The sequence below is a fragment of the Thrips palmi genome, unplaced genomic scaffold (genome assembly GCF_012932325.1).
Source record: "Thrips palmi isolate BJ-2018 unplaced genomic scaffold, TpBJ-2018v1 HiC_scaffold_18, whole genome shotgun sequence".
Classification (NCBI taxonomy): Eukaryota; Metazoa; Arthropoda; class Insecta; order Thysanoptera; family Thripidae; genus Thrips; species Thrips palmi.
In genome coordinates this window covers 9,723,579-9,748,277 of record NW_023144627.1, presented here as the reverse complement: position 1 = coordinate 9,748,277, position 24,699 = coordinate 9,723,579, and the positions used below count along the sequence as shown (strand labels likewise).

The following is a 24,699-nucleotide window of genomic DNA, read 5'->3' as shown; positions in this document are numbered from 1 at the left end:
GTAGCTGTCATATCCTGGCGGCGGCAGCGGCGGGGCCGCGGACGTCCCCCGTGCGCGACGGGCGCCGAATTTACTGCCTCTACCCGCCGAGAAAAACACGAGGGCAGCGCTGAAGTTCAACGCAGCACAAAAGAAAAAGAACGGTATTGTGTCTTGAACCAAGATAACATGGCCCTTGCATCAAGCGAATTCACTTGAATGTTTCGAAACAAATTCACTTATTGCAGGTGAATTTTCTTAGTTCAAGAAATGGCTTTTTTGGGGGTGTGGGATATCCGATCTTTCCCGACGTGGATTGGTGATGAAAAGCACGTCTTCGAAATCGCGTTGTCTCGACGTGCACCTTAAACGTCACAGAGATGCAACGAGTGGCACGCCGCCATGGGTTACCTCGTCCACTTGTTATCCGCGTGTTCGGGCCGCTGCTGCACACTGATAACTCCGAGCATTGCGCCCTTTCGTCGCTCTGTCTCTCTCGCACTCATGGGGCGTTCGGCTGGGGTGCGAGAGAGACAGAGCGACGACACCACTGGGATTGCGTCGCTCTGAACGGTTCTGGCGGCGTTGCGGCGTTCGGCCATCGTCCGTCGTTTTAGAGCTTCCCTCGGCGCGTTACATTGTTGGCGGTTTACGGCCGGTCTCGCATGGCCACTGCCATTGGCCATTGCCACCGCGTTTCCCGCCGGAAAATAATAAAAGTAACGATGATCGAGTTAGCCGTGACACTGGCACCGTGAGAGAGGCTTATGCTGTTTCTGGCATACATTCCAGCGCGGTTGGCGTGTCTTGTGTGCTTTTTGGGCCAGGCCCGCGGCTGTGGACTGATTCCGAGAGACGCTTCGTCGCTCTGTCTCTCTCGCACCTGTACGGCACGGCCCGTGAGTGCGAGAGAGATGGCTTTCGGAGTCGATCCGATGTTGGTTTGCGCACTCCAAGTGTTTTGACGGTCTCTTCCGGCGCGAACCGCGAAAGACCGCGACACTGTGAAACGCGCGGCGCGTCGTCTGCTGCGTCGTCTGCTGCACTGGCACATTCCTGCGGGCTGGGCGTGGCGTGGCGTGGCGCGGCGTGGCGCGGCGTGGCGCGACACTGCAGCCTCACCATCAGCCAGCGCCACCTACCGACCTGGCAGAATGTGTGGTCTTACCGCCCCGCGACGTCTGCGGAATTTAAATTTAAAAGCTTTGCTGCTATTGCTGCTTGGCGTTGCCATGCCGTGAGCAGTGTGGTGCAGTTATCTATCAAAACCGCGACGTTTTACTATAAAGTCGGCGGGACAGCCTGCTTCCGAAAATGCACCGCTGAGCTGAACCACCTACACTGAAAATTTGAGTGTGTACCGAGTACATACATAGAGGGCTGAAGTGTGTTCTCTGTTTTCACGGTTTTCAGTGTGATTGCCACACTGTTAAAAGTTAATCGGAAATTCTCGAAAATTTCCTTTTCCAGCCAGTTCTCCGCGGTAATTTCCCCAAAATGATAATTAAGAGTGTGACTAATTACATGCCGCGCCTTCATTGCACTATCAGAGTGCGTCACTCTGCGACGCACCGCGTGCTCCAAGGATGCGCATTTTTCCTGGATGGGCGTTGTCGCCCTTTCCAGGAAACGATTGCCTTTATCTGATAGCGCGCGCCCTATCAGCTTGCTGTCTCTCTCGCACCGGTGCGGGGCGCCCCATGAGTGCGAGAGAGACAGAGCGCGACACTTTGGCGTCGCACAGTGGGCCAGAAGACCGGTGGAGGCGGACAAAACTCTAGACGCGTTTTGAGCTCCAGAGTCGCTGAATGGGACTCGAACCGAACGTGTGACCCCACCAATGCATTGCTCTCCGAACGAGGAGTCCATTGGTGGGGTCACACGTTCGGTTCGAGGTCTGTTTAGCGACTCTGGAGCTCAAAACGCGTCGGGGATTTTTGCCGTCTCCACCGGTCTTCTGGCCCACTGTGCCTCGGCAGGATCTGGCCGAGTGAAACAATGAGGCCCGACCGGGATTCGAACCCGCGACCTCGCGCCCGGCCGCTCTTTTGTTTTTTCTCGGCCAGTCCGGGCAGCACGCCATCGTGCCTAATGAGCCCGCCGTCGTGACGAAGGGACCCAAGTGAGCCGAAGTGAGCCGAAGGGACCCCAAGTGCCCCGTCGCTTTCTTCCGCCTTCTTTCCCCACTTGCTGTCCTTTCCAGTGGCGGGTCCAGGACCGGCCCGAGGGGGAGGCTCCACGCTGCGCAATGCAAGCATGACAGTGCACAGTGGGCCAGAAGACCGGTGGAGGCGGCCAAAACGCTAGACGCGTTTTGAGCTCCAGAGTCGCTCAACGGGACTCGAATCGAACGAGTGACCCCACCAATGGATTGCTCGTTCGGGGAGCAAACCGTTGGTGGGGTCACACGTCCGGTGAGCTCAAAACGCGTCCAGCGTTTTGGCCGTCTCCACCGGTCTTTCTAGCAAATCCACTGTGGTCTGGATCCGCGCTTGATCTTGTCCAGGTCTTGTCTTCCGCCGCGCACCCCTGCGCGGGCTGCCCACCCCCCCGGAGCCTCCGCCGCCGAGCGGGGGAGGGGAGGAGGGGCGGGGTGGGGGCAAATGGCCGTTGGTTTCGTTGTTGTTGATTTTCCCCGAGGCGTTTCGGCCGATTTGCCGTATCGGCTGAGGGTGGGCGTGGCGTGGCGCTAGCGGCCTCTGCCGTGCGATACCGGCGCGGCTCTCCGACTCGGCCGAGACTCGAGAGATTACGTCATTCGACTGCAGACTGAGAGTCGTCGCTCTGTCTCCCTCGCACCTGGACGGTACGCCCCATGAGTGCGAGAGAGACAGAGCGACGACTCTCGGAATCGGGGGGGTCCGCCTTTTCGGCCCGATGGGCGACAATCGGAATCGCTGCTCGCCGTCGCGACTTTTGTCAAGTTTCGTCCGGCTCCGCTATCTTGGGGAAGGGACTCGCAGTGTACTCGCTCGGGACCTTCACCAAAACGATTGATGAAAAATTAACCGCTACAATGCGAGCTGCGCTGGCTAACACACTGACGCCTCCTGGGCGGCCGGAACCGATTGGAATTCGTGCGCCCCCTCCTGCTTTGGAGTGACAGAGCGAGTGACAGCGCGGGGAGAAAAGGGGGGGGGAGGGGTCACCGGAAGTGACCGGAAACTCACCCGCGGAGCGGAGCGCGGGGACCGGCGGGGACCCGAGCGGAAGTCACGCTTGACTTGGGGAACCATTGTACAGTGTAGCGGTTTGCAGGGTTTGGAATCATCGTGCGTTCGGCGCTGTGTCCCTGCCGCACTTGCTGCTTCTTCTTCTCCTCCTTTATCTCCTGTTGTAATATTCCCGTGGCAAGCGAGCCACTCCAGCGCGCCCCTTCCCCCGGGGGTAGTTGGCCGCTCAAAAAGGGGGAGGGGGTTGTGTACAGTGTCTGTGCAGGCTGTGCAGTGCATGCGGACGGACGGACACGCAAACAGTGGAGCAGACGGACGGACGGTAAAACCCTCTGCGCCGCTCTGCGTGCAGCCGTAGTGTAACTAGCTAGCCATGCCATGTGCAGGAGATGACGACGACGGTCACAGCGATGGCCATGTATGGCGCTGGGCCGCCCCGCCCCGCCCCGCCCCGCCCCGCCCCGCCACCGGCGCCTCCATTTTCTCCAGGCCTGTTTCTGCGCCCATACTTGAAAGTGCCAGAGAGCATTTCGTCCTGCTGAAACAGGGTCAGTCGAGAGACAGGAGCCCCTGCTGGTGTACTCGCGATCCCACGGCCCGGACCCGGGTTCGAGTACCGGCGGCGGCGCGGTTTTTTTCGGCGCCGCGTTTGCTCTATTTCGGAAGCTGACTGGCCCTTCTTGGATGCGGTCTAAATCCCGGACGCGTTTTGAGCTCGAGAGTCGCTAAAAGGGAATCGAACCGAACGAGTGACTCCACCAATGGATTGCTCTCAGAACGAGGAATCCATTGGTGGGGTCACACACTCGGTTGCAGTCCTGTTTAGCGACTCTGGAGCTCAAAACGCATCTAGCGTTTTGGCCGCCGGCGCCGGCCCTCTGGCAAATCCACTGTGCGGCCCCAGCTGGGCAATGCCAGGCTGCCAGGCCCGACGTGACGGCATTGTCGACGTTGTCCGCCTCCGAGTCTCCGACAGTCTCCGAGTGGATGAGTGTCCAGAACGGGCGCCAATACTCGAGGGGCCGCGGGGCGCGGCGGGGCGGCGGAAAGTTCAATGAACAACATTTCACGACGGCGTCTCAGCCGCCCCGCCCGGCCACGCGGTTAGCACGTTTCAGCCATGTCACCTTCCCGCCCCGCCCCGCCCCGCCCGCCCCCGCCCCGCCCCGCCCCGCCCCGCCCCGCCCCCCTGCCCGCACACGTCCGGTGTGCCCCGCGCGGCAAAACGCGGACCGCGGCGCCGCGCTAACCTGACGCACGCCGTCGCTGTCGGCGGCTCTGGAAATGTTAATCAGCGCGGAAAAGTGTAAATCTGAAAAGAACAGCGCGGCGTGGAAAAGGTTCCCACGACGCCCTGCGCGCTTCGTCTCGCTTCTCTGCGCCCTTCGCCTTGCAGTGTGTGTTGCGGGAAGGGGGTGGGGCTAGGGCAGAACGCCACTTGTTTTTGGATGTGCGGATGGTTTTGCAAACGTATGAGGTGTGCGTAGTTAAGCCTGTTGTGGCGGTGCAACTGTACCGACCCCAAGGCAGGCGCCGCGGTAGCTCCGCCGCACAGTGGGCCAGAAGACCGGTGGAGGCGGACAAAACTCTGGACGCGTTTTGAGCTCACAGGCCTCGAACCGAAAGTGTGACCCCACCAATGGATTCCTCGTTCTAAGAGCAATCCATTGGTGGGGTCGGTTCGAGTCCCATTTAGCTCCGCCTCCGCCGGCTTCTGGCCCACTGTGCGCCGCTGGCCGCCGTGCGGGGTAGGCAACCCAGGCCACGCGGGTGCCGCTTAAGGTGGCGCCGGTGCGGAGGTTCCGGTTCCGGTCTCCGGTTCGCCGAGGTTCAAGACGCTCGGCACGTCCGCGTCGCCCAGCTTCCGGGAACCGCCGGGGCCACTTGGCTTTCTCTGTGCCCACAGCCATTCATTTCCACTTTAATTAATTTTTTTAAACGCTCGCTTTTCGTCCGGAATTGTGAAAGTGAACTCCGAGCGACGAATGGTCCCTCACCTCCTGTGTAGTAGTACTCCACTCCTGCCTCTTCTCGCCGCTTCACTTGACTATTCCGAGTCAAACATAATCGCTGGCTCGTCCTTTGCCACTGCCGTACCTCAGAGAGAAAGAGAGAGAAGGAAATATAGAGGGAGAGAGGGAGAAAGAGAGGGAGAGAGAGAGGACCAGCCTCTCTGTCCCTCCCCGGGCGACCGTCCGCCCCCCTCTTCCTGCCCTGCCCGACGCGGAGGGATACACCATTCAAACGACCTGTCAATCCTTCAACTTTCTCGGCCGTTTTCAGAACCTCTAGATCCGCAAAATCGACGAAGGACACTTTTTCCTCCCGGTTTGCCCTGGAAAGGCTCTAGTTTTGCGTCGGACGGACGAGGAGCGTCGCTCTTCCGTCGGGACTACTTCTCGCAACCACCTTGCGGCGCGCGGCGGGCCGGGCGGAGCGCTGCCCTGTGGCTGAGCTGGCGAGCGGAGCGGAGCGAGCGACCCGAACGAACGGGCGAGTGCCGAACCCAACCCAGTGCCACCATCTTGCGTCGAGTGGTTTTCGTGCGGATCTGTCGGTGTGCGGCCGTCCGGGTCGTTGTGCTTGTTTTTCTAGTTTATTTAGTAATTTCCAGTCCCTAAACCCGTGTACAAAATGACGACCAACGTGACGACGAACAGTGCGAACTTGTTAGATGTGTTGAAGAAGAAGATGCGGCAGACGAAGGAGGAGATGGAGAAATATAAGGACGAATGTGATGAATTCGTGAAAAGGTTACAACAGGAAGTTAAACGCCGGGAAGAAGTGAGTATTACTCGAGGGTTACTCTCGGCCTGTTCAGGCTTTTCCCCCCGAGCTGGGCTGCGTAAGGGTTTGGTGGAACTGTTGAATGGTACGCCGATCTGTAGCATTTTGAGGTTAGCTCAGCCACCCTGTTCCACAAAATGCCATCGACAGATCGGCTGTTCACCTTATTATCGATTTTTCAGCTTGTGTTGACTTTACACACATGATCATGCGAAACCGGCAGAAAACAACAGTTGCCTTGTGGCGAATTTCACCTCGATGTGGTCCTAGGAGGGGCGTTTTCTGGGCCTCAACCGGAATTTTCTGTGTACTTGTCATTTGTAGCCATCTTAGTGAGTATACATTCATTCAATAAAACTAACTTACGGATGTCAGGGCAAATGCGAGCGAGTCCGTGAAATGCCTTTACGAAGGACGATTCAGTTTCGAAATGATTGAGGAACTTTATTCATAAATTCAACTTCTGTCATTTTTTTATCTGATGACATAACCTGTACCTGGGCTGCCCTGTCACCCATTGGTTGGTGACTCATAAGATAAGAATTAGCTTGTGTTTTGCACTGCCTTGGACATCATACTGTATTTTTCCACTTAAAACTTGCCCCTTTCATTAAAATTCTAATATTGATCCTATTGTTCAGTCAATATACATACTTTTATTTTTGAGCTGTTAGTATTAATGTATGATGCGCTGAAGTGGTTGATTTAAATTTTTATTTTTGAATCACAGTAGCTTGTCTGTAGTGTGACAAATACATTTGTCTGATCTGCACTTATATTTCAGTTTTGGCCCTTCTGTAACTTTGTTTTTTAAATTGTCCTGAACATGTCTTGCTCGTTGCTTTATTTTATCTACATCTTGTTTGAATTGTTAACTCCTTGAATGGATGTTTGATAAATTAGTGTTGAGCACAGAGGTCTTGGCTCGAGTATTGATCCTATGAGGAAGAACTGTAATTAAATTTACTTGGTGGCTCCCCCACTGTCACTGCCTCTGGGGAGAAGGGGGAGGGATCAGGGGCTGTTGTTCTTGATCGCACTAAATGAGATGTCCTCCATTGCTGAGTGAGTCTCGGGAATCAATTTAAGAATGCAACTGTGGGACGTGGAGTTGGCAGCTGAAACGCTGCAAATTTATGGATGACATGATTCTTTCCGTAACTTTTCCCAAGGGTGCTGTCCAGATCTTGCACTAGTAAACCGCCAGTGGCCGTTCACTCTAGCCGATTGAAGTGCCTTTGGCAAAGCTGTCCGTGGGCGGGGGATGGGATGGGGTCGGGGATGGCATGGCTGTGTTTCCAGGATGCAGCCCAGCCCAGTGGTGGGGCGGGGCGGGGCGGGGCGGGGCGGGGGCGGTGCAGCCGGTTCCCATGACGCGTGAAAAGAGGAAAATAAAATAAAGCGGCAAAGCGACGCGAGCCTTGTTTTTGAGTGACAGGGCGGCGCGTAGGACTGGCCCGTCGGACCATCCGTCTGTCCCTCTGTGTCTGTCTGTCTGTCCGTCCGTCCGTCTGTCCGCCGCGCTGTGTACAGATGTGTGGCATTGTGGAGGCTGGGCGCAGGGCTACGCAGGGCAGGCCCTGCATTGATCACACGCCGTGAAGCTGCACATCCGCGCCAACGCCTCGGACCCCGGACCGGCGGGGACCCCTTCCCCGGGCAACGGCCAGCGCACAGTGGGCCAGAAGACCGGTGGAGGCGGCTAAAAGTCTTGACGCGTTTTGAGCTCCAGAGTCGCTAAACAGGACTCGAACCGAACTTGTGACCCCACCAATGTATTGCTCTACGAACGAGGAATCCATTGGTGGGGTCGCACGTTCGGTTCGAGTCCCATTTAGCGACTCTGGAGCTCAAAACGCGTCTAGAGTTTTGGCCGCCTCCACCGGTCTTCTGGCCCACTGTGCACCGGCCACGCCGCGCCGCCGCTGCTCCCAGCTGAAAATTTGATCCGTACACAGCGAGGCGACTCTGTGCGGTGTGGCGCTGGGGCCGGCGCCGCGGGGCGGGGCGGGGCGGGGTCGGCTCCTCTCGCCGCCACGGCGACGACTGCGCTGGTGCACGCGTTGCACTTGGCCTGCCGGCCACAGCGCGGCGCCTGTCGGCCTGCCGGCCTGTTGGTGGGCGATAGGGCGGCTAGGCCGTCGGCGGGGCGGGGCGTTGACCCGCAAACGCGGACTCGTGCTGCTTGGCACAGTTTTGTGGCAACTTGGGGGCCGTAAAAAAGTAACGCTGTGGGCGGCGCGGGGCGCAGCGCGCGCAGCGAGGGGCCGGCCGAGGAGCCCGAGCGAAATAGCAATGAAATCAATAATTGAAAGGGAAGGCGGCACGTAGTGGGCGTGTCTGTGTGTGTGAGTGCCTGTGTGAGTGTGTGTTTAGCTTCGCCCTCCGCCCCTCCCCCTCCCAGAGGGGCCCTGCTCGTGTCACCCTCCTGTGCCTGTTTTTCCGCTGACGCCGCCATGACCCGCTTTGGTGCTTTGGCGTGGACACGGAGGTCGTGCCAGTTCCATTCCGAGCGAGCCCTGCCCTGCCCTGCCCTGCCCTGCCCTGCCCTGCCCTGCCCTGCCCTGCCCTGCCCCGCCCTGCCCTGCCCTGCCCTGCCCTGCCCCGCCTTGCCCCGCCCTGCCCTGCCTTGGCGCACAGCCGCACAGCCGTGGACCAATCAATTGACCACGGCCGTGGCGTCCTTCGCGCCGTCCCCGCCTTCCCCTCCGCGGCACGCACTCACCTCCGCGTCGCTCCGCCGTCACATCCGCGTCACACCCGCGTCACACCCGCGTCACCCCGTGACAAGTGACGGGCGGACGGACCGGAGAGGGTCGCCCGCCGCTATTGTCTGTCCGAATTTTGGCGCCGGCGTCCCTCACTGGTCCCACGTAGTCCCTCGGGGCCCTTCGTGCGGGGCGTGAGGGAGGCCCTTCGCTGGCGCGCTGCCCTGCCACGACCCGCCTCGCCCCGCCCCGCCGCGCCCCGCCCCGCCCCGCCCCGCCCCACCCCGCCCCGCCGTACCTGTTGCCCACCTGCACGGCGGGGCGTCGCGGCGCCCGGCTGACGCGCACCCTGGCGCCCAGACAGGCGCCCCTGCGGCTTGGACGGCTTGGGGGTTCCCGATGCACGCGGCCCCACGGCCGTCGCCCGCGCTCATGCCGGATAGTTCTGTCTCTGTCGCACTCACGGGGCACGGGGCGTCCGTTCGCGTCAGACAGAGAGAGCGCTGTCGCCTCCACGTAATGCACGACGCGGTCCTCGTCATCCGCGGCGCTTCGCTAATCCCCCGGCCGTCGGATTTCTCATACTGGGCGTGGCACTGTGGCGGCGAGCCGGCCGGTGCGCCGGGCAGACCGAGCTGCCAGCCAGCGCGGCAGCGCGGCGGACTCATCCATCCTGCATCCCGGCTCGGCCCCGCCGAGCCCCGCCGCCCCGTGGCCCCGGCCGGACTCGACCTTGCCGTGCTCGGCTCGTCACGGTGCGGCTCGCGGGGTGTGGCGGGGTGTGGCGGGGTGTGGCGGGGCGTGGCGGGCGTGGCGGTGCGGTGGGGCCTAACCGGCCCGCGCTCCTCGCGCTGGCTGGGCCGCCATGCCGCCGCTTGCCGCCGCTTGCCGCCGCTTGCCGCCGCTTGCCGCCGCGGCCGCCGCTAGGGCTGACGATGACGTGATGTATCGGCGAAACAAGGCCGGGCGTGATCGCTCTTAATTTATTTGGGATCGCTCTGCCTCACTCGCTGCGTGCGTCGTGCGCCGCGCTGGAGGTTCCCCCGCCGCCGCTACACCCGCACGATGCGACCCGCGGGCTGCCAGCCCCGCCTGGCTGCCAGCTCGCCAGCCCGGCATGGCCCTGGCGCCTTGGACATGTTACAGCGCTACGCAGCGGTTTCGGTACCCGTCAAACGTGGTCGGGAAAGTGAGGAGGGGACGCGGTGCACACGTCTTCGTTGACCCTCCTCTTCTCTCACTCTCCCGCCCCTTTCTCCGCCACTGTCATCTCGACTGTGGTGAAGACCCTCTTCCTCTTGGTCCTGTTCGTGATCCTCTGCGCGCCCCCTCGCAGTGGGCCAGAAGACCGGTGGAGGCGGCCAAAACTCTAGACGCGTTTTGAGCTACATAGTCGCTGAATGGGACTCGAACCGAACGTGTGACCCCACCAATGGATTGCTCTCCGAACGAGGAATCCATTGATGGGGTCACACGTTCGGTTCGAGGCCCGTTTAGCGACTCTGGAGCTCAAAACGCGTCGAGAGTTTTGGCCGCCTCCACCGGTCTTCTGGCCCTCTGTGTCCCGTCCCCTTGGCCCTGTCACCTCCGCGTCGCTCCCTCTGCCCTCCGCGACGCCGCGGTGACGCGGCCCGGCCGCCGCAGACTGATTCCGAGACGCGTCTTCGTCGCTCTGTCTCTCTCGCACCTGCACGGGACGTGCCGTAAGTGCGAGAGAGACAGAGCGTCGGAGGCGACTCTCAGCCTGCTGGGCCATTGGCATTCTGCGGCCCTCCTCTGGTTGGCTCGGACGTCGTCTTGTTTTCGAGACTTGTATGAGCAAACGCAGCGCGGGCTCCGCCGCACTGGCCGGCCCGTGCTTCGGGTCCTCGGGGACGCGACGGTCTCGGGGACGAGCGGGGCCTTCTCCAAGGTCGCCGGCGCCCTGCCGCAGTCTGACGGACAAGTCCACTCGAATCCACCTCACAGTGGGCCAGAAGACCGGTGGGGGCGGCAAAAATTCTAGACACGTTTTGAGCTGCAGATTCGCTAAATGGGACTCGAATCTCTAACGTGTGACCCCCACCAATGGATTCCTCGTTCGGGGAGCAATCCATTGGTGGGGTCACCACACGTTCGGTTCGAGACCCATTTAGCGACTCTGGAGCTCAAAGCGCGTCTAGAATTTTTGCCGGCTCCAACGTTTTTCTGACCCACTGTGCGCCAGTTCGAGGAGCAAGCGGCCAGGGCTGTCAGTTGGTCCAGAACCTCCTCGGTGGTTTGCTAGGCTTCCTCAGGTGCCTGGAGGCGTCCTCCTGGCTCTGGGGCTCTGCCTCTCTCGCGCACTCGCGGGGCCTCCCGCATTGGTGCGAGAGAGGCAGAGCGACGAAAACGACTCTCGGAATCAGTCTGCTGAAAGGAGCTGCGACTTTCCTGCAGCCTTCCTGCTCAGAGGCCCGAAGGACCTCGCGGTTATCGGCGTTCGCCAATCGCGGGGCGTTTCTGCTTGCCGACGGCTTGATTGCATTTCCGTCGCGCTAATCTGCAGGCTGACTGGTGGTGCTTTCGGCACTCCGCCTCTCTCGCACTCATGGGGCGTCGCGTACGGGTGCGAGAGAGACAGCGAATAGGCCGCCTGGACGGCAGCGCCGCGGCCTTGGCGCGGTTCGAGTGGCTTTGGCGACTTTGTTGGCGGTGTGGGCCCTTCCGCTGCACCAGCTGGCCCAGCTGGCCGATGCCGTCGCTCTGTCTCTCTCACACCCACACTGGACGGCCGGGCGGCCCCTTGGGTGCGAGAGAGAGGGAGAGAAACCTCCCGCTTGGAATCTGCCTGCAGCTGGCGCCCTCGGGTCTGACAAGCCGGGGCGCTGCCTCCAGCCGTCCGATTCCGAGCACTGCTTTCGTCGCTCTGTCTCTCTCGCACTCATGGGGCGGTCCGTATGGGTGCGAGAGAGACAGAGCGACGAAGCAGTGTTCGGAATCAGACGGCAGCAGAGCGGTCGTCGGCCTCTCTCGCACTTCCACGGCACGCCCCATGAGTGCGAGAGAGACAGAGACCGTCGGCCCGCGCGAAATGATCCAGCAGCAGCCCTAGTCCCTTCTGCTTGAGTGGAGCTGCGGCGCTACCGGCGCTGCCCCTCAGTGTCTCCCTCTCTCTCTCGCACGCCTGCGCCCCCACGGGACGCCTCACGAGTGCGAGAGAGACAGAGCGACGAGAGCATTGCCCGGAATCAGCCTGCAGGGCAACGATGCCTAATTGCAGGCTCATTTCGTCAACCCTTGCTTCCACCCTGCCGGAATGGCCGCTGGGCCGCCGGGGCGCCCGGAGTCCCAGCCGTCTAATTCCGAACACTGCTTCGCCGCTCTGTCTCTCTCGCACCCCTACGGACCGCCCCATGAGTGCGAGAGAGACAGAGCGACGAAAGCAGTGCTCGGAATCAGACGGCAGACCGGAAGTAATGCCGGAAGCCTCTCTCTCTGCCCCGTGCTAGCAGCCGACCCATTCCGGGAGGCGTTTTATCGCTCTGTCTCTGTCGCACTCACTGGGCGTTCCGTACATGTGCGAGAGAGACAGAGCGAAGAAAACGACTCTCGGTCTGCAGGCAATCACTGCTCCACTGGCTGCGTGGCGGCCGTGGCCCACGTGGGCCTGCGTGGACTAGCGTGGACCGCCCTGCCGGCCAAAGGCAGCCGAATGGACCATGGGCGATGCCGCGTTTCTCACGCTCCGGATTGGGCGCGGTCTTTCGGGGGGGGGGGGGGGCACATCCATCTATCTATCTGGCAGGCCGTTACGCAGTCCTGGCTCGCTGATATGCCTTGCCCTGGCATGCCCCGGGCGCGGCAGGGTGGGCGTTAGAGAGGGAGGGGAGGGGGGGCCACAGTGTAAACTGTCAAGCGTTTTTGTCCGCGCGCCGCACCTGTCTCTCTCGCACTTTGTAATTACTGCGTCGTCCGCATTTGCCACCACTGCAGTGGCGGCGGACATGCGTGCTGCGCCGGGCTGCATTCGTCTCCGGAAGAGGGGGAGGGGGAGGGACCGGATCCGGGGGCTGCTCGCCCTCGCACGGTGATGGAGGCGGCCAAAATTCTCGACGCGGTTTGAGCGCCAGAATCACCTAACCGAACGCGTGACCCCACCAATGGATTCCTCGTTCGGAGAGCAATCACACGTTCGGTTCGAGTCCCGTTTAGCTTCTCTGGATCTCAAAACGCGTTTAGAAATATGGCTGCCGCCACGGGTCTTCTGGCCCACTGTGCTTCTTCTGACCGTTATCCGATTGATACACAAATTGTTTGAGAGACTCTTTTGCCACTGGCTGCACTGTGAGAAAAAAGTACGGAACATGTCTGGTCAATAATTTGCCTGGAACGTCCGTACTTGCCAACTACGGAACTTCCGTACTTTTTTTCCGTGCCCATTTACATGGGTTCATATGGAGCAAGTACGGAACGCTCCGTACTTTTCTCCGTACCTCCGTACTATATTTTTCTGTACCATTTCCGTACAAAAGTACGGATTTTTTACAGTGTGCCTGTGCCGTGTCTGACGAATCTCTCCTCCCTGTTCCAGGCCGAGAGCGAGGTCGCCGCCCTGAACCGTCGCATCCAGCTCTTGGAGGAGGACCTGGAGCGCTCTGAGGAGCGACTAGCCACCGCCACCTCCAAGCTGGCGGAGGCTTCCCAGGCCGCCGATGAGTCCGAACGGTGGGTGTCGAAGTTGAAGGGGGAACCGCAGATTGAAAGTTCATTCCTCAATTGTTAAGTATTTACGTACTTAAGGTTTAGGTGAATCGGCTGGGTTTGATAGTTTGCATCAACTGCAAACAGTCTGTGAGTTTCCTCTTTTTGTTTTTTTTTTCACCCAATAAAGTTTGAAACTGCCCTATTGAAATTGGCAGTTGGGTTGAGGCCTCCAGAATGAAAGTCTCTACCAGAGAATAGTTTGGGGCTAACGTAAACATTTTCTCCCTTGTTTGTTTGTCTTACTCGTCTTTCTATGGAACATATTAATCTGCTCATTAATACTGAACAGATTTTGACAGTTGTAATGTTGTAATGGAAGGAGCAGCGTCTCTGTGTTAGGATTGATCCAAGGATTGATTCATTGAATGACTGTGAGATTTGATTTTGCTCTAAATGAGTTGTATTGTGTTGGGTGGTGTTGTCTCCCCATTCGGTTTGGGCCGGGAATCTTTTCCTACTCGGCGCCTGCCTTTGGAACTTCAATTTGTTCCTAGCTGCTGTGCTAGTGGAGTCTTGAAGGTACTAAAATCGTGAATCATGGCGTAGTGTAAAGCCTGAACCCACTGGATTACCTGTGCAGTGCAGATCAGTTGTTCCTTCCGTGCGAATTAAAATTTGCCATCAATGGCTCATGTTTTCTCAAAGGGTGTTTTGACTTGTGACGCTTGCTTTATTGAAGTGTTTCGCCTTCATTCAGGGAGAGGAAAGAAATCAGTAAATTTGAGTCTAGCTCTATTGCATGAAAGGATTGTGACTTCATTGCCCAGGCTCCACTTGTATGAATGTGTTAGCTTTTCTAGGGAAAGTGGTTTCTCTTAAAGAATTTTCAGTCAGCTAAAATTTAACATATCCTAGCATGCCTCCTGTTAATTTGTTGTCTAAGCATATTTAAATTGGTTTTAGGTCCTAATTTTTGCTTAGAATTTCAAAACAGCCTTGGCTATATGGATTCCATTCAAGTCATAATTGGGTGTAATTAAGGATATATATACCAAGGATCTGATTTTGATTCCCTGACTTCTTCTAATATCTGTCCCAGTCAAAATAATTCAGTATAGTTCTAGTTCATGTTGTAGGGTGGGTTTTCTTTATTTCCAAATGTAAACCAAACACTTGTTTGTTTGTTTGTGTTCCCCTTTTTGTGCGACTAACATTTTGCATAGTCATTTTAACTTCATTTTGTTATCTGCTCTAACCCATTTACCGTGTGGTTTTTAGGATACGGAAGGCGCTCGAGAACAGGACAAACATGGAGGATGACCGAGTGGCTATCCTTGAGTCCCAGTTAGCACAGGCCAAGCAGATTGCCGAAGAGGCAGATAAAAAATACGAAGAGGTAAGGGAGGGTCATAATAACTGTGCATTGCATTTCAGATGGAGAAGTCGCTGTCCGAGTTGCCGCTGTCTTCATGGCTGCTATGGTGCCCATGTCGGTGGTTGGCTGTGGTGTGTTTTATTGTGGTGTGCATGACCAGAGGTTGAGAAATGGAACAGACCCTCTTATCCTTTCTAATTTCACATAAAATTGATCCACACTGTAATCAACTTATTTTTTTTTTTTTTAAATTATTTTTAAAGGGAGGGGGAAGGGCTGTTCCTTTTCCTGTCATGTACATCCTGTTTTGTATGGCAGTCATGAAGTAAACAGACAAATGCTCTTTTTGAATAATGTTGTGAAGTACAACATGTGATTGATAATATTTTGTACTGGTTCTCATGACTATCAAAACCACGCCAACCTACCACATGGTGTGTCTTCCTGATGATTTCTTGATTCTAATGGTAGTAGCAACAATGGTCTCCCACAGTGCACGCAAGATCCTGGAAAACCGCAGCTTGGCAGATGAAGAGCGAATGGATGCCCTGGAAAATCAGCTGAAGGAAGCCAGGTTCATGGCTGAGGAGGCTGATAAGAAATATGATGAGGTGATTTCTCATTAGCTTTTGGTCTGGCATGTGTGTACGCCTTATGCCAAACTTATCAGTGTTCTTTCCCACCTCCAACTTCAATTTTATTTTCATAAGTTGTATGGACATGTAAAGCAGATAACATTGCATTCTTTTGCTCTTTGACTGATAATTTTGTTTTTGGTTTTTTTCTGTTTGTTTTGTATTTTAACAGACCGAACACCATGGAAAACTTATTCTCTCTACGTCATCGTCCCTTTTCAAAAGTGATTAGTGCGTGATTTGTGTGTTAAAGTCAAAGCATGGCTAACATGCTCAGTGCCATTTCCCAGCACTTCATGAGTGCTTTTTGTGCCAAATGTGCCTATTTGCACAAGTGTTATAAAATCAGTGTGCAGAAATGTGTAGTGCTCCACTACTAGGAAGTGATAAATTTCAGTGTTGTGAAGAAAAGTGATATCTTGCGAGTGCTCTCCAAAAAAAGTGAAAGCGTTAGAAAGTGATGAATTTCCAGTGTTCCAAGTGTTAGTTTTCAACAATGTGTTCAGTGAAGAGTGAGGAGTTTTCAAAAATATTGGGAAAATGTGGGAGGGTATTTTGTTGTGACTGGAAGATAGTCCATCAATTTACTTGATGTTGATGCAATGGAACAGTAACTTTAAAAAAGTATTTAAAAACATAGACCTTTAGCATGCTTTTACTTCGTGGTGGCTCCTTTATCAGTGGCAACGTCACTGTTGAGTACGTAACCAATTTTGTCATTGAGTATGGCAGCTTGATACTGATTAATTTGATTGTGCTATAATCTCCCAAGCAATTTCCAACACTTCGTTCCATGGTGATCGGGCATCATCCCACTGTTTTGAATGAGGAATCCTTTGAGCATTGATTTCTATTTTGCCTTCAGCTCTTACATAAAGTAGCTGGCATCCAACCCCATGTAGCTCTGTGCATGGCCAGATTAAACTGTTGGTCCATCAGTATATTTCTGAATCTATTTTTAATAATAGGTACTTTTATTTTGTCTAGAAACTTTGGGATTCTGTGTAAGTGCATGTTTTGAGTTACTAACACTTACAATTGGCTCCCCCTTTGGAGCAGACTGTAAACTGTCCTTGGCTGGAGGGAGTATGGTTCTGCAGCCAAGTTCATGATTGATTAAATATAAGCAAAGCTTTAGTGGGTACTTCAAAATTCAAGAACAGGGTTGAAGGTTAGCAAGTGTATTATGTTACTAGAAAATGACTAGCATTTTCATTGAGCTTTGCTGCTTCAGAATTACTTTGTAGGAGGCGTGAAGCTCTTAACTTTACCATTTCTATCCTCTTACATAAATTTGTATTTAGTACATGACACGCCTCTAGTAAGAAGCCCTAGTCAATTTGTTTTGTAGAGATAATTACGAAGTTATGTGGGGTTTTTACCTGTGGTGTCTTCCTTAAAGTTCTAAAGACTTTTTTTCCCCACAATTCATGAACTAGGTTAAGTGAAACCAAATAACAGGGCTTGCCTGGATTTTGTGTGTTTTTTATCCACATTTAACAATGACCTACCCCATTTATGTCTTGTCATGTGAATCTTAGCTTGTGCAGCTGGATGCTTGGTATACATCCCACAGCTGTCTGTTGAAGGTTTTGTGTCTGAGTGTGGTGCTTTATTCAATAATGTTTTGCAATTTGTTAAGAATGTAAGAAATTTTTTATTTTAAGTAGCAAAGTAACACTTATGTCCAATTTTTATCCATTGTTGTATGGAATAACATTATTACTCTTTATGGATTCAATAAATTAAGAAAGGGAGTTAAAAGAATTATTTTTGGGTGAATATTGGTCTCATATCTGACCATCCGTCCTTTAAGGCTTTCAAAGCAAATGATTTCAAAAGATCATACAGTTAAACAGGTGACGTGTCTATATTCCCCAACAATTTCCTAGTGGTTTTAATAGTTGGTCATTTCCAAAGAATGAAAGCACATCTAAAGGTCAGAAATGAAGAGAAACTTGTTCTGCAGGTTGCCCGTAAGCTGGCCATGGTTGAGGCTGACCTGGAGCGTGCGGAAGAGCGTGCTGAGGCAGGAGAGGCGTAAGAGTCTTGTTGTGTTGTTGTTTGTTTGCATGCCCTCAGCGGAGTGTCAACCCCTAGCACCTCGCCTGTTTTTTTGGATAACCGCAGCCTATCTTTATTAAATGCCACCATGTGCATGGGAGTATGTGCTGCTCACATATTGCCATCACTTCAGTTTGTTGTTGTCACATACTTTCAAGTAGTTAGTAAGAGCTGCTGTACATTTACTTGTAACTACCGGTATATCAACTAGTAGCAATATTACAAACAATTGCCATCAGTGTTGTTTTCTTCAGTAAAATGATTGTGCTTCTGAAAGATGTCACTGGTTTATTCCAATATTTATTTAAGGACTTGATGATTTGTGACTTATGTGCAGTTCTTGCTTTCTACAAACTTATGTGAGTGAAAAATAACAGTGTGTCAGTGGAGATGTTTCTAACAATTAACGCAGGTTTCCATTTGCAGCACTGTTGGGCAAATGCAGCTGCACAGTGACCTGTACCTCACTTTTCTAATTGTGTCTGTCTTTAGTGCTGAACTTTTTCAGTCAAGTTTTTCTCTAAAGACATTTTAATTCAAAGATGAAAATGAGGCAATAAATATGGGTCGAGCTTGCTTTGCACCGCTCATTGTAGTGCATGTATGTCTGTCTTGCACGGCGTGAATCACATGTGTGTCGCTTCTTCAGGTTGCTCGTAAACTCGTGATGATGGAGCAGGACCTGGAAAGAGCTGAGGAACGAGCAGAGCTCGGAGACTCGTAAGTCACACACAGTTAATGCATGATCACAATAAAAATCAAAGCGATGATAAGATAGAAGTACTGGTCATTCAATTGACTGTGCTTGGCTATGCGTGCTGAGTAGTTTTGTGTGCTAATTTTGTTATAATCCAACTTATGTTGGAAGCTTTCTTTAAAATCTTCTCTTAGTTAGCAGCTACACAATAATTGGCATTGTTCATTTACTTTTTTATGAAAAATTTTTATTTCTTATTAAATTTTTTAAACTTAAGATTTATCTACATGTATTTGCCATTTTTTTATAATAAATTCAACTTTTACTAACTTTCTAACATCCTTGAGGATGCTGCTAATGTAAACATGTTTGTGTTTGCAGGAAAATTGTGGAGCTTGAAGAGGAGCTGCGTGTTGTCGGCAACAACCTGAAGTCCCTGGAAGTTTCAGAGGAGAAGGTAAGATACTCTACTTTCCATTTAATTCATTCAAAGTAATATCTCTCCGTTATTTATTGAAAACTTTGGATTGATTAAGTGCAATTGTGCTCAATCTACATGACTGCTTTTAAGGTGAAGCCATGTAATTCCAGTGTACTGTGTATGTTTTCTGTTTTTTTTCCCCCCTATTTATTTACTTTATTTTACAATAATTGGCTTTCTTAGCGTCATCCTGGTCCCTTTCTTCAAGATTACGTTGTATATTAAGTGTATTGAATGAATTGACAGGCCAACCAGCGGGAGGAGGAGTACAAGCAGCAAATTAAGACCCTGACCACCCGGCTAAAGGAGGTACCGTCTTGTGTGCTCCTTGCCCCTTGTTCCCTCCCTTGTTTGTTTCCCATCCCTTCCCCAAGTGGTACCCCTTTCCAAGTCACTGAGGACCTAACCTGACCTGCATGGGTTTTGCGTGTTTCAGTGTCTTGGCAGCTTCACATTTGCAGGTTGCTGTGATTGCCCACTTTTAACACATTTTGTTTCAGTGCCATGCGGTTTAGCTGTTCCAACAATGCTTCCTGTTTTGATTTTGTGCCCGCTCTTCTGCATGGCCCTGTTCAACCCGGCTACTGCTTTTTTCTCTTTTTGTTTGACACTAAAACTCGTGTTTGTATTTTGTTCCATGATTGTTGTCACATAATAGGCCACTGCCACCAATGAGATTTGCGAGGACAAAATTCAATTGATATCCGATAAATTGAAGGAAGTAAGTACAGGTCTTATTGGTACAAATATAGAAAAGTTATCATATAAAGTTCAGGCTTGCCTCTGTATACAGCAAAAAGGAGGTGGAATTTACTCTTTTTATCCATTCTATACTCTTAAGTGGGGAGGAGCTTGGTAAACTGATCGAAAATTGATCCTCCTTGCACACAAATTTTGATTGCCTTCCTGTATAGGACATACCAATTTCATTAAAAAGGTGTCAACCTTTATCTGTTTTCAGTTGAAATGTTATGAAGTCACTCAAATTAATCAGTGTTGTTTAGCTGGCCCTGTCTACCATCTCAAAGCTGTTTCTCTGACTACTTGTTTGAAGTAGCTTGTTCTTACCCACATGCATGTAAAAGCCTTGGTCACACTGCTAAAATTGCTTTTTTTCCCCTTTTTTAAAAATTTATGTATGCACGGAAGCTGTTGCATTCTTTTTTCCTGGACATTTGTTCATCAAAAAATTGTTATCAGATGTAGTCATTATTCCATCCAACCAATTTCAATGATTCCTCCCAATGAAAGTTTATCATTTGCTCAATCAGATTTCATTGTTGTTTTGAAATGCTTTGGCTCTGGATCGGTTACTCATGATTTGAGAACACTGTGCAATCTATTAAGGTGCTTGCAACTGTGAAGCTGCCCTCCCCTCCTTTCCAATCCCCTTATCCCATAAACCACCTTTATGCATGCTTATTAAACTACTAGCTAGCTACAGTTTAATTGATTATTAATGTTGTGAAATTAAGAAAAAGAAAGACTGGCTTAAGGTCTAACTGCTTGTTGGCTGTTTGTATCCTTTGGATGAAACACTCAACATTATTCTTGTATAATGAGCAGCAGCATAAAAGTTTAGCCAGTTCTTCTGTTTCTTTCACATATTTGAATACATTAACTTAACATGGTGTCTGTACAGGACCTTGCCTAACGTGATTTTGTCTTGCAGGCTGAGGCAAGGGCTGAGTTTGCTGAGCGGTCTGTGCAGAAGCTGCAGAAGGAGGTTGACAGGCTTGAAGGTATGTATCGCTCTCTCAAAGGAGTTAGTTTTAATCAATCAAAACATTTATTTATTTATTGTCATTATGTTTTATTCATGATAATTTATTTTATTATCAATGTTACGATACAAAATGATTATGCATATTTGGGTCATGTGAGATAAACTAGGTTAGGTATAGGAACTTCTACATTTGGTTAATAGACCAGCACCTGAGTACTGACAGGGTATTTCTCCGGTTCCTTTTTTTATATTGTGTGGCAAAGCAATAACAATGTGCTGCTCTGACAAACAGTGCCCTTTGTTTTAACAATGAACCCAACCTCAGTACTGTGCTTTATTATTGCTCCTATACCTTTTACGTGTAAAGATGTAGCCGTCGACACAGATAAATATCATTCCAATAAGCACCAACATTGAATTCTAACATTAGCTTAAAAAAACCCTACCATAAGTTTGGCCCCGTTGCATGTTGAAGTGCTGTTTACAAACAAACAAAATATGAACAAAATTTTGCATGTACTTTGCAATATATATTGAGCAAGCAGTCTTTGAGTTTTGCTATATTTTGTGTTTGCTGTTTACTAGTTTTGTTTTCTTTGCTATTTTCCTCACTTATTTGCAACTTTTTTTTTCTTTTCAATTAAAATGAAAAGAGTGTGTGTGTGTGTACAATACATGTGTGGTTTTGCTAGTGGTGTTGTGTGAGCTTTGTGCTGATGACAATGTGTTTTCAGATGACCTGGTTTCCGAGAAAGAGAAGAACAAACTGCTTCAAGAAGAGATGGAAGCCACCCTGCATGACATTCAAAACATGTAACCTGCTCCTGCCGCACCCCCCTTGTGCACCCGCATGCACATTGTGTTGTAGGTTTGATTTTTTTAACTTTTTTTTTTAATATATATTTTTAAAATTTACATGTGTACATAATGCCATTGCCTTTGTGGAATGCAAATATTTTGCAGATAAGGCATATCAAAATAAAGTTGGAGATTTGGGATTTTTCTTTTTCTCCTCAGTTTGATCTTTGGAATTTAAAGAAAAAAAGTCATCTGCCAGTGGGTTAAATTATGAGGTCATCCCTCTCCTGCTTGTTGTGAAGATTTTGTCACATGCTACTCTTGATATGTAGTATTGAGCTTTAAGCATCTAATTTCAGGCTGTTGCCACAGTTTGCATTATGAAATTTGTGAAACAGACTATTTTGAATGATATGATGGTTACTTAATTATTAACTTTAGGTCACAAGTTTGTGATTGATTTGGACTTCCCTATTGCTTGGCATCCCAGTATTAACTTTCTGTTGCTACACATACGTATTCCCTAGAACTTAATAAGGCTGGCATACTGAATTTACCATCGGCAGCACCGTATATTAAGTCTGACATTAATTGGACCATTGCGTTAGTGAAAGGTGCAATTAAATGCCTGTAGGTGGTTATAATAGATGATTCCTTTGCCACATTTTGTGATAAAATAACAAATGCCACATCAAAATTGTTAGCAATTGAAGTGTTTCAGCTTGTGTGTGGTGGCTTTTTATGGCTGGCTATAGTCATAAGATTAACACATTATAAAAATTTATTGATGGCCTATTTGTGTTCAGTTCATAAATCAGATAATTGTTTGTATTGTTACTATGCACTAAGTTGTAAATTGATATTCGTTTAGTTATCTCATCTTGAAGATGTAAAATTTGTTTTTAGGGCTGTGTGTTCAGTATGTTATTAAAGGGGAAAAAAACAATCATTCTTTGTTTTTCTTGATCCACTTTTAAAAAGGCTCTCTTGCCTAGTCATAGTTTTAAATCAGCCAGAGACTTTTTTTTTTCATTTAAGTGAAACTGCAATACCGGGGCTTCTGTTATTATTTGGGTTGATTTCTTTAGACTTTTACCAAATTTACAAATGTACTGAATCTTTTTAGAACCCATGACCGTTTACTTTCATTTTCTTAGTTAAACAGTACACAAGCAGGCCTTATCCTTCTATGCGACTTGCTTTCCTCTGTACCATCAATTTTTCTAAGATTTCTATTCATATGTGAAGTAAAGAATGGTTCAGTGAAATTTCCTTGCTTCTTGTAATCTGTTTTTAAACATGATTTTAGGAACAATGCCACATTAGACCGGCATTGTTGGCTTTTGATTTAATCATGCAGGCAACTGTTATGAATGGAAATCTTAGACATCTCCTAAAACCCTACATTAGCTAACAGCGCTTTATATTTGGCTTTCAGATGAAATTGTTGCTGAAAAGGAGAAATACAAGGAAATTGGAGATGGTTTGGACCTAGCCTTCGTAGAATTGTATGATTTCTAACGTTAGGCTACGAGCGTGCGTGCCATCACAACTCGCCCTTTCATCCTCACCATACACTGCTGTTAATTCTGAGAGCCTCTCTCCAGAGTAACAGATGGACTTGTCATAGTTGTGTACAGTGCAATCACCACTTCGTTCTTTTCTTTCTTTTTTTGTTTTGTTATGAAATTGCTTGTTTTTTCTTTGTCTTATTGATTGTTAGCTTAATCTAACTTTCTGCCATCACAGCTTTTGTTTGCTAGGTATTTACTTTGTGTTATCTGATTCTCAAAATTTATGCTCTTCCAACCTGTGTGGCTTCCAGAGGAAGCTGATACACCTATTTCTTAAGAAAAAGATTTTATTTTATGAGTATCAGAAATATCACCTCATTTCTGTTATGAATGTTGAATATCAAATGAAATCTAAAGTTAATTCTGCGTTTTGCCTCTTGCTAAGGTTTCAAGGATAATATCCCTTGAAGGAGTTCTTAGGTCGCTCAAGTTGCCTCTACTTTTAGGGTTAGACTTTGGGAAATTTTTTGATTGGATGTACGCTTATCATGATCAGAGAAATGAAGTAACTTGAGTCAATTCACTTTGTTTGCGAAAGAGACTAAGCAGAGCAGTTTCCGCAAGATCGCTGCAGACTTTGCTATTTTAAGAATAGTAATTAATGAGTGATATGCTTATTCATGCTTCTGCTTACTTTTAACTTTTAACATTGGAAGATAGAATCAGGAATCGGATGGGAGATTAGTCAGCTGGACAGTTTTTAACATGTATCTGGAGAGGAAAAAAACAGAAGTAATTCATCATGCAGATCAATTGTTTCACAAGTATCTGGAGGAGAACTGATTTGCTAGCTTGTTATTGTACAGTTATAAACTCATTCCTCTCATGAATTGTTATCGTTTTGAAAATATTGATTCATTAATTGAAGTTTTAGCCAGTTCCTTCTGTACATTTTCCCTGTATTTATACATAATTTATCTTACGGATTCATAACCTTTAAAGTTTAGTCCGTATGTGGGAACTTTTCAACTGTAACTGAACAACCTTAATGACAATTCTTTTTTATATATATTTTGAAATTAAATTTTATTTTTTGTTTATTTATTGATTGTCATGCGTTATTGGTCTAATGTATGTGTTGCCTGCGCCCTGCAGATGAGCTGGTCCACGAGAAGGAGAAGTACAAGTACATTTGTGATGACCTGGACCAGACCTTCTCTGAATTGGTTGGCTAAGTGCATCCACCTTTCAAAAGTCATCTTGAAATCTGCCCCAATCACTGACTTATCGATTACAAAAAAAATGGGATCTATTTAATCTGTCTTCATTATACTGTGTAAAATATTTTTGTTAAAGTTATTTAGTACTTCCACTCATCTCAAGAAACTTTATGTACACTTAATGTAAGTCAAGCTTTGTACCATGTGAAAAAAGAAGTATTTTAAAAATTGGTGCAGTATATACTTCCAAAACATCCTCAGTTTTATTTATTATTGTTTTTTTTCATTTAATCCTTTTTATTAACCATTATCATTTATTTAATTTCCTTTCTGCTGCCCAGCACTGTGCACAATGTAATTTAAACTTTTTTTTTCTTTAAGATTATACAAATTGTATTTCTTTCAGTTTCCCGACAAGGAAGCAAAGGTAAAGAAGTGTCAGGCAAATTTAATTTGCAGAATTTCAGGTCTATTGTATTGACAATAATGTTGTGAAGAGCTGTAGCTAGCTAACGGATGGGGAATTAAATAAATGGAGTGGTCAGTAACTCTCTTCCTTTCCTACGTTGCCTCCTAATCCGTGCTCCCAGAAGACTAGGACATCGCTCGAGTCCAGCAGGGCTGCCGACGCCACCTGATCAGAATGACTTGGGTAGCGGTGATGAACATCCTGCTTCACTTGACACCAGGACCACACACACACATTCGCTTTATATTGCCACATTCTTTTCAAAATCAGTAGACTCAAAGTTGCAGTTGTTCCTGTATCTCCAGTGAAAATGTCATCTCTAGCTGAGGTAAAAGCCCAGTTGTGCACCCCGTTGCTTATGCATCCGAAACATCAATTCCAAGCATGCTCTTTGCTTTAGTAGTTCAT

The 24,699-nt window shown here is 49.9% G+C and overlaps 1 protein-coding gene across 13 annotated transcripts in view; it reads left to right on the top strand.

Annotated features, from left to right (window-relative positions):
* The window catches only part of LOC117645388 (tropomyosin Per a 7.0102), a 37,344-nt gene extending 12,974 nt beyond the window's left edge, over positions 1-24,370 (top strand). Inside the window, exons 1-9 of one of the 13 annotated variants that reach the window (XM_034385556.1) lie at positions 5,614-5,936; positions 13,200-13,333; positions 14,591-14,708; positions 18,036-18,106; positions 18,465-18,540; positions 19,223-19,285; positions 20,237-20,306; positions 21,025-21,154; positions 22,527-23,706. In XM_034385556.1, the coding sequence (XP_034241447.1) occupies positions 5,787-5,936; positions 13,200-13,333; positions 14,591-14,708; positions 18,036-18,106; positions 18,465-18,540; positions 19,223-19,285; positions 20,237-20,306; positions 21,025-21,107 (765 nt within the window). In that variant the 5' untranslated portion in view covers positions 5,614-5,786 and the 3' untranslated portion in view covers positions 21,108-21,154; positions 22,527-23,706. Of the gene's footprint in view, positions 1-5,613; positions 5,937-13,199; positions 13,334-14,590; positions 14,709-15,180; positions 15,299-17,291; positions 17,363-18,035; positions 18,107-18,464; positions 18,541-18,810; positions 18,874-19,222; positions 19,286-20,236; positions 20,307-21,024; positions 22,038-22,526; positions 23,707-23,757 lie in introns of those variants that run through there. The other 12 variants (XM_034385555.1, XM_034385554.1, XM_034385547.1 and 9 more) reach the window with 12 other exon arrangements.
* Positions 24,371-24,699: the final 329 nt, after the last annotated feature.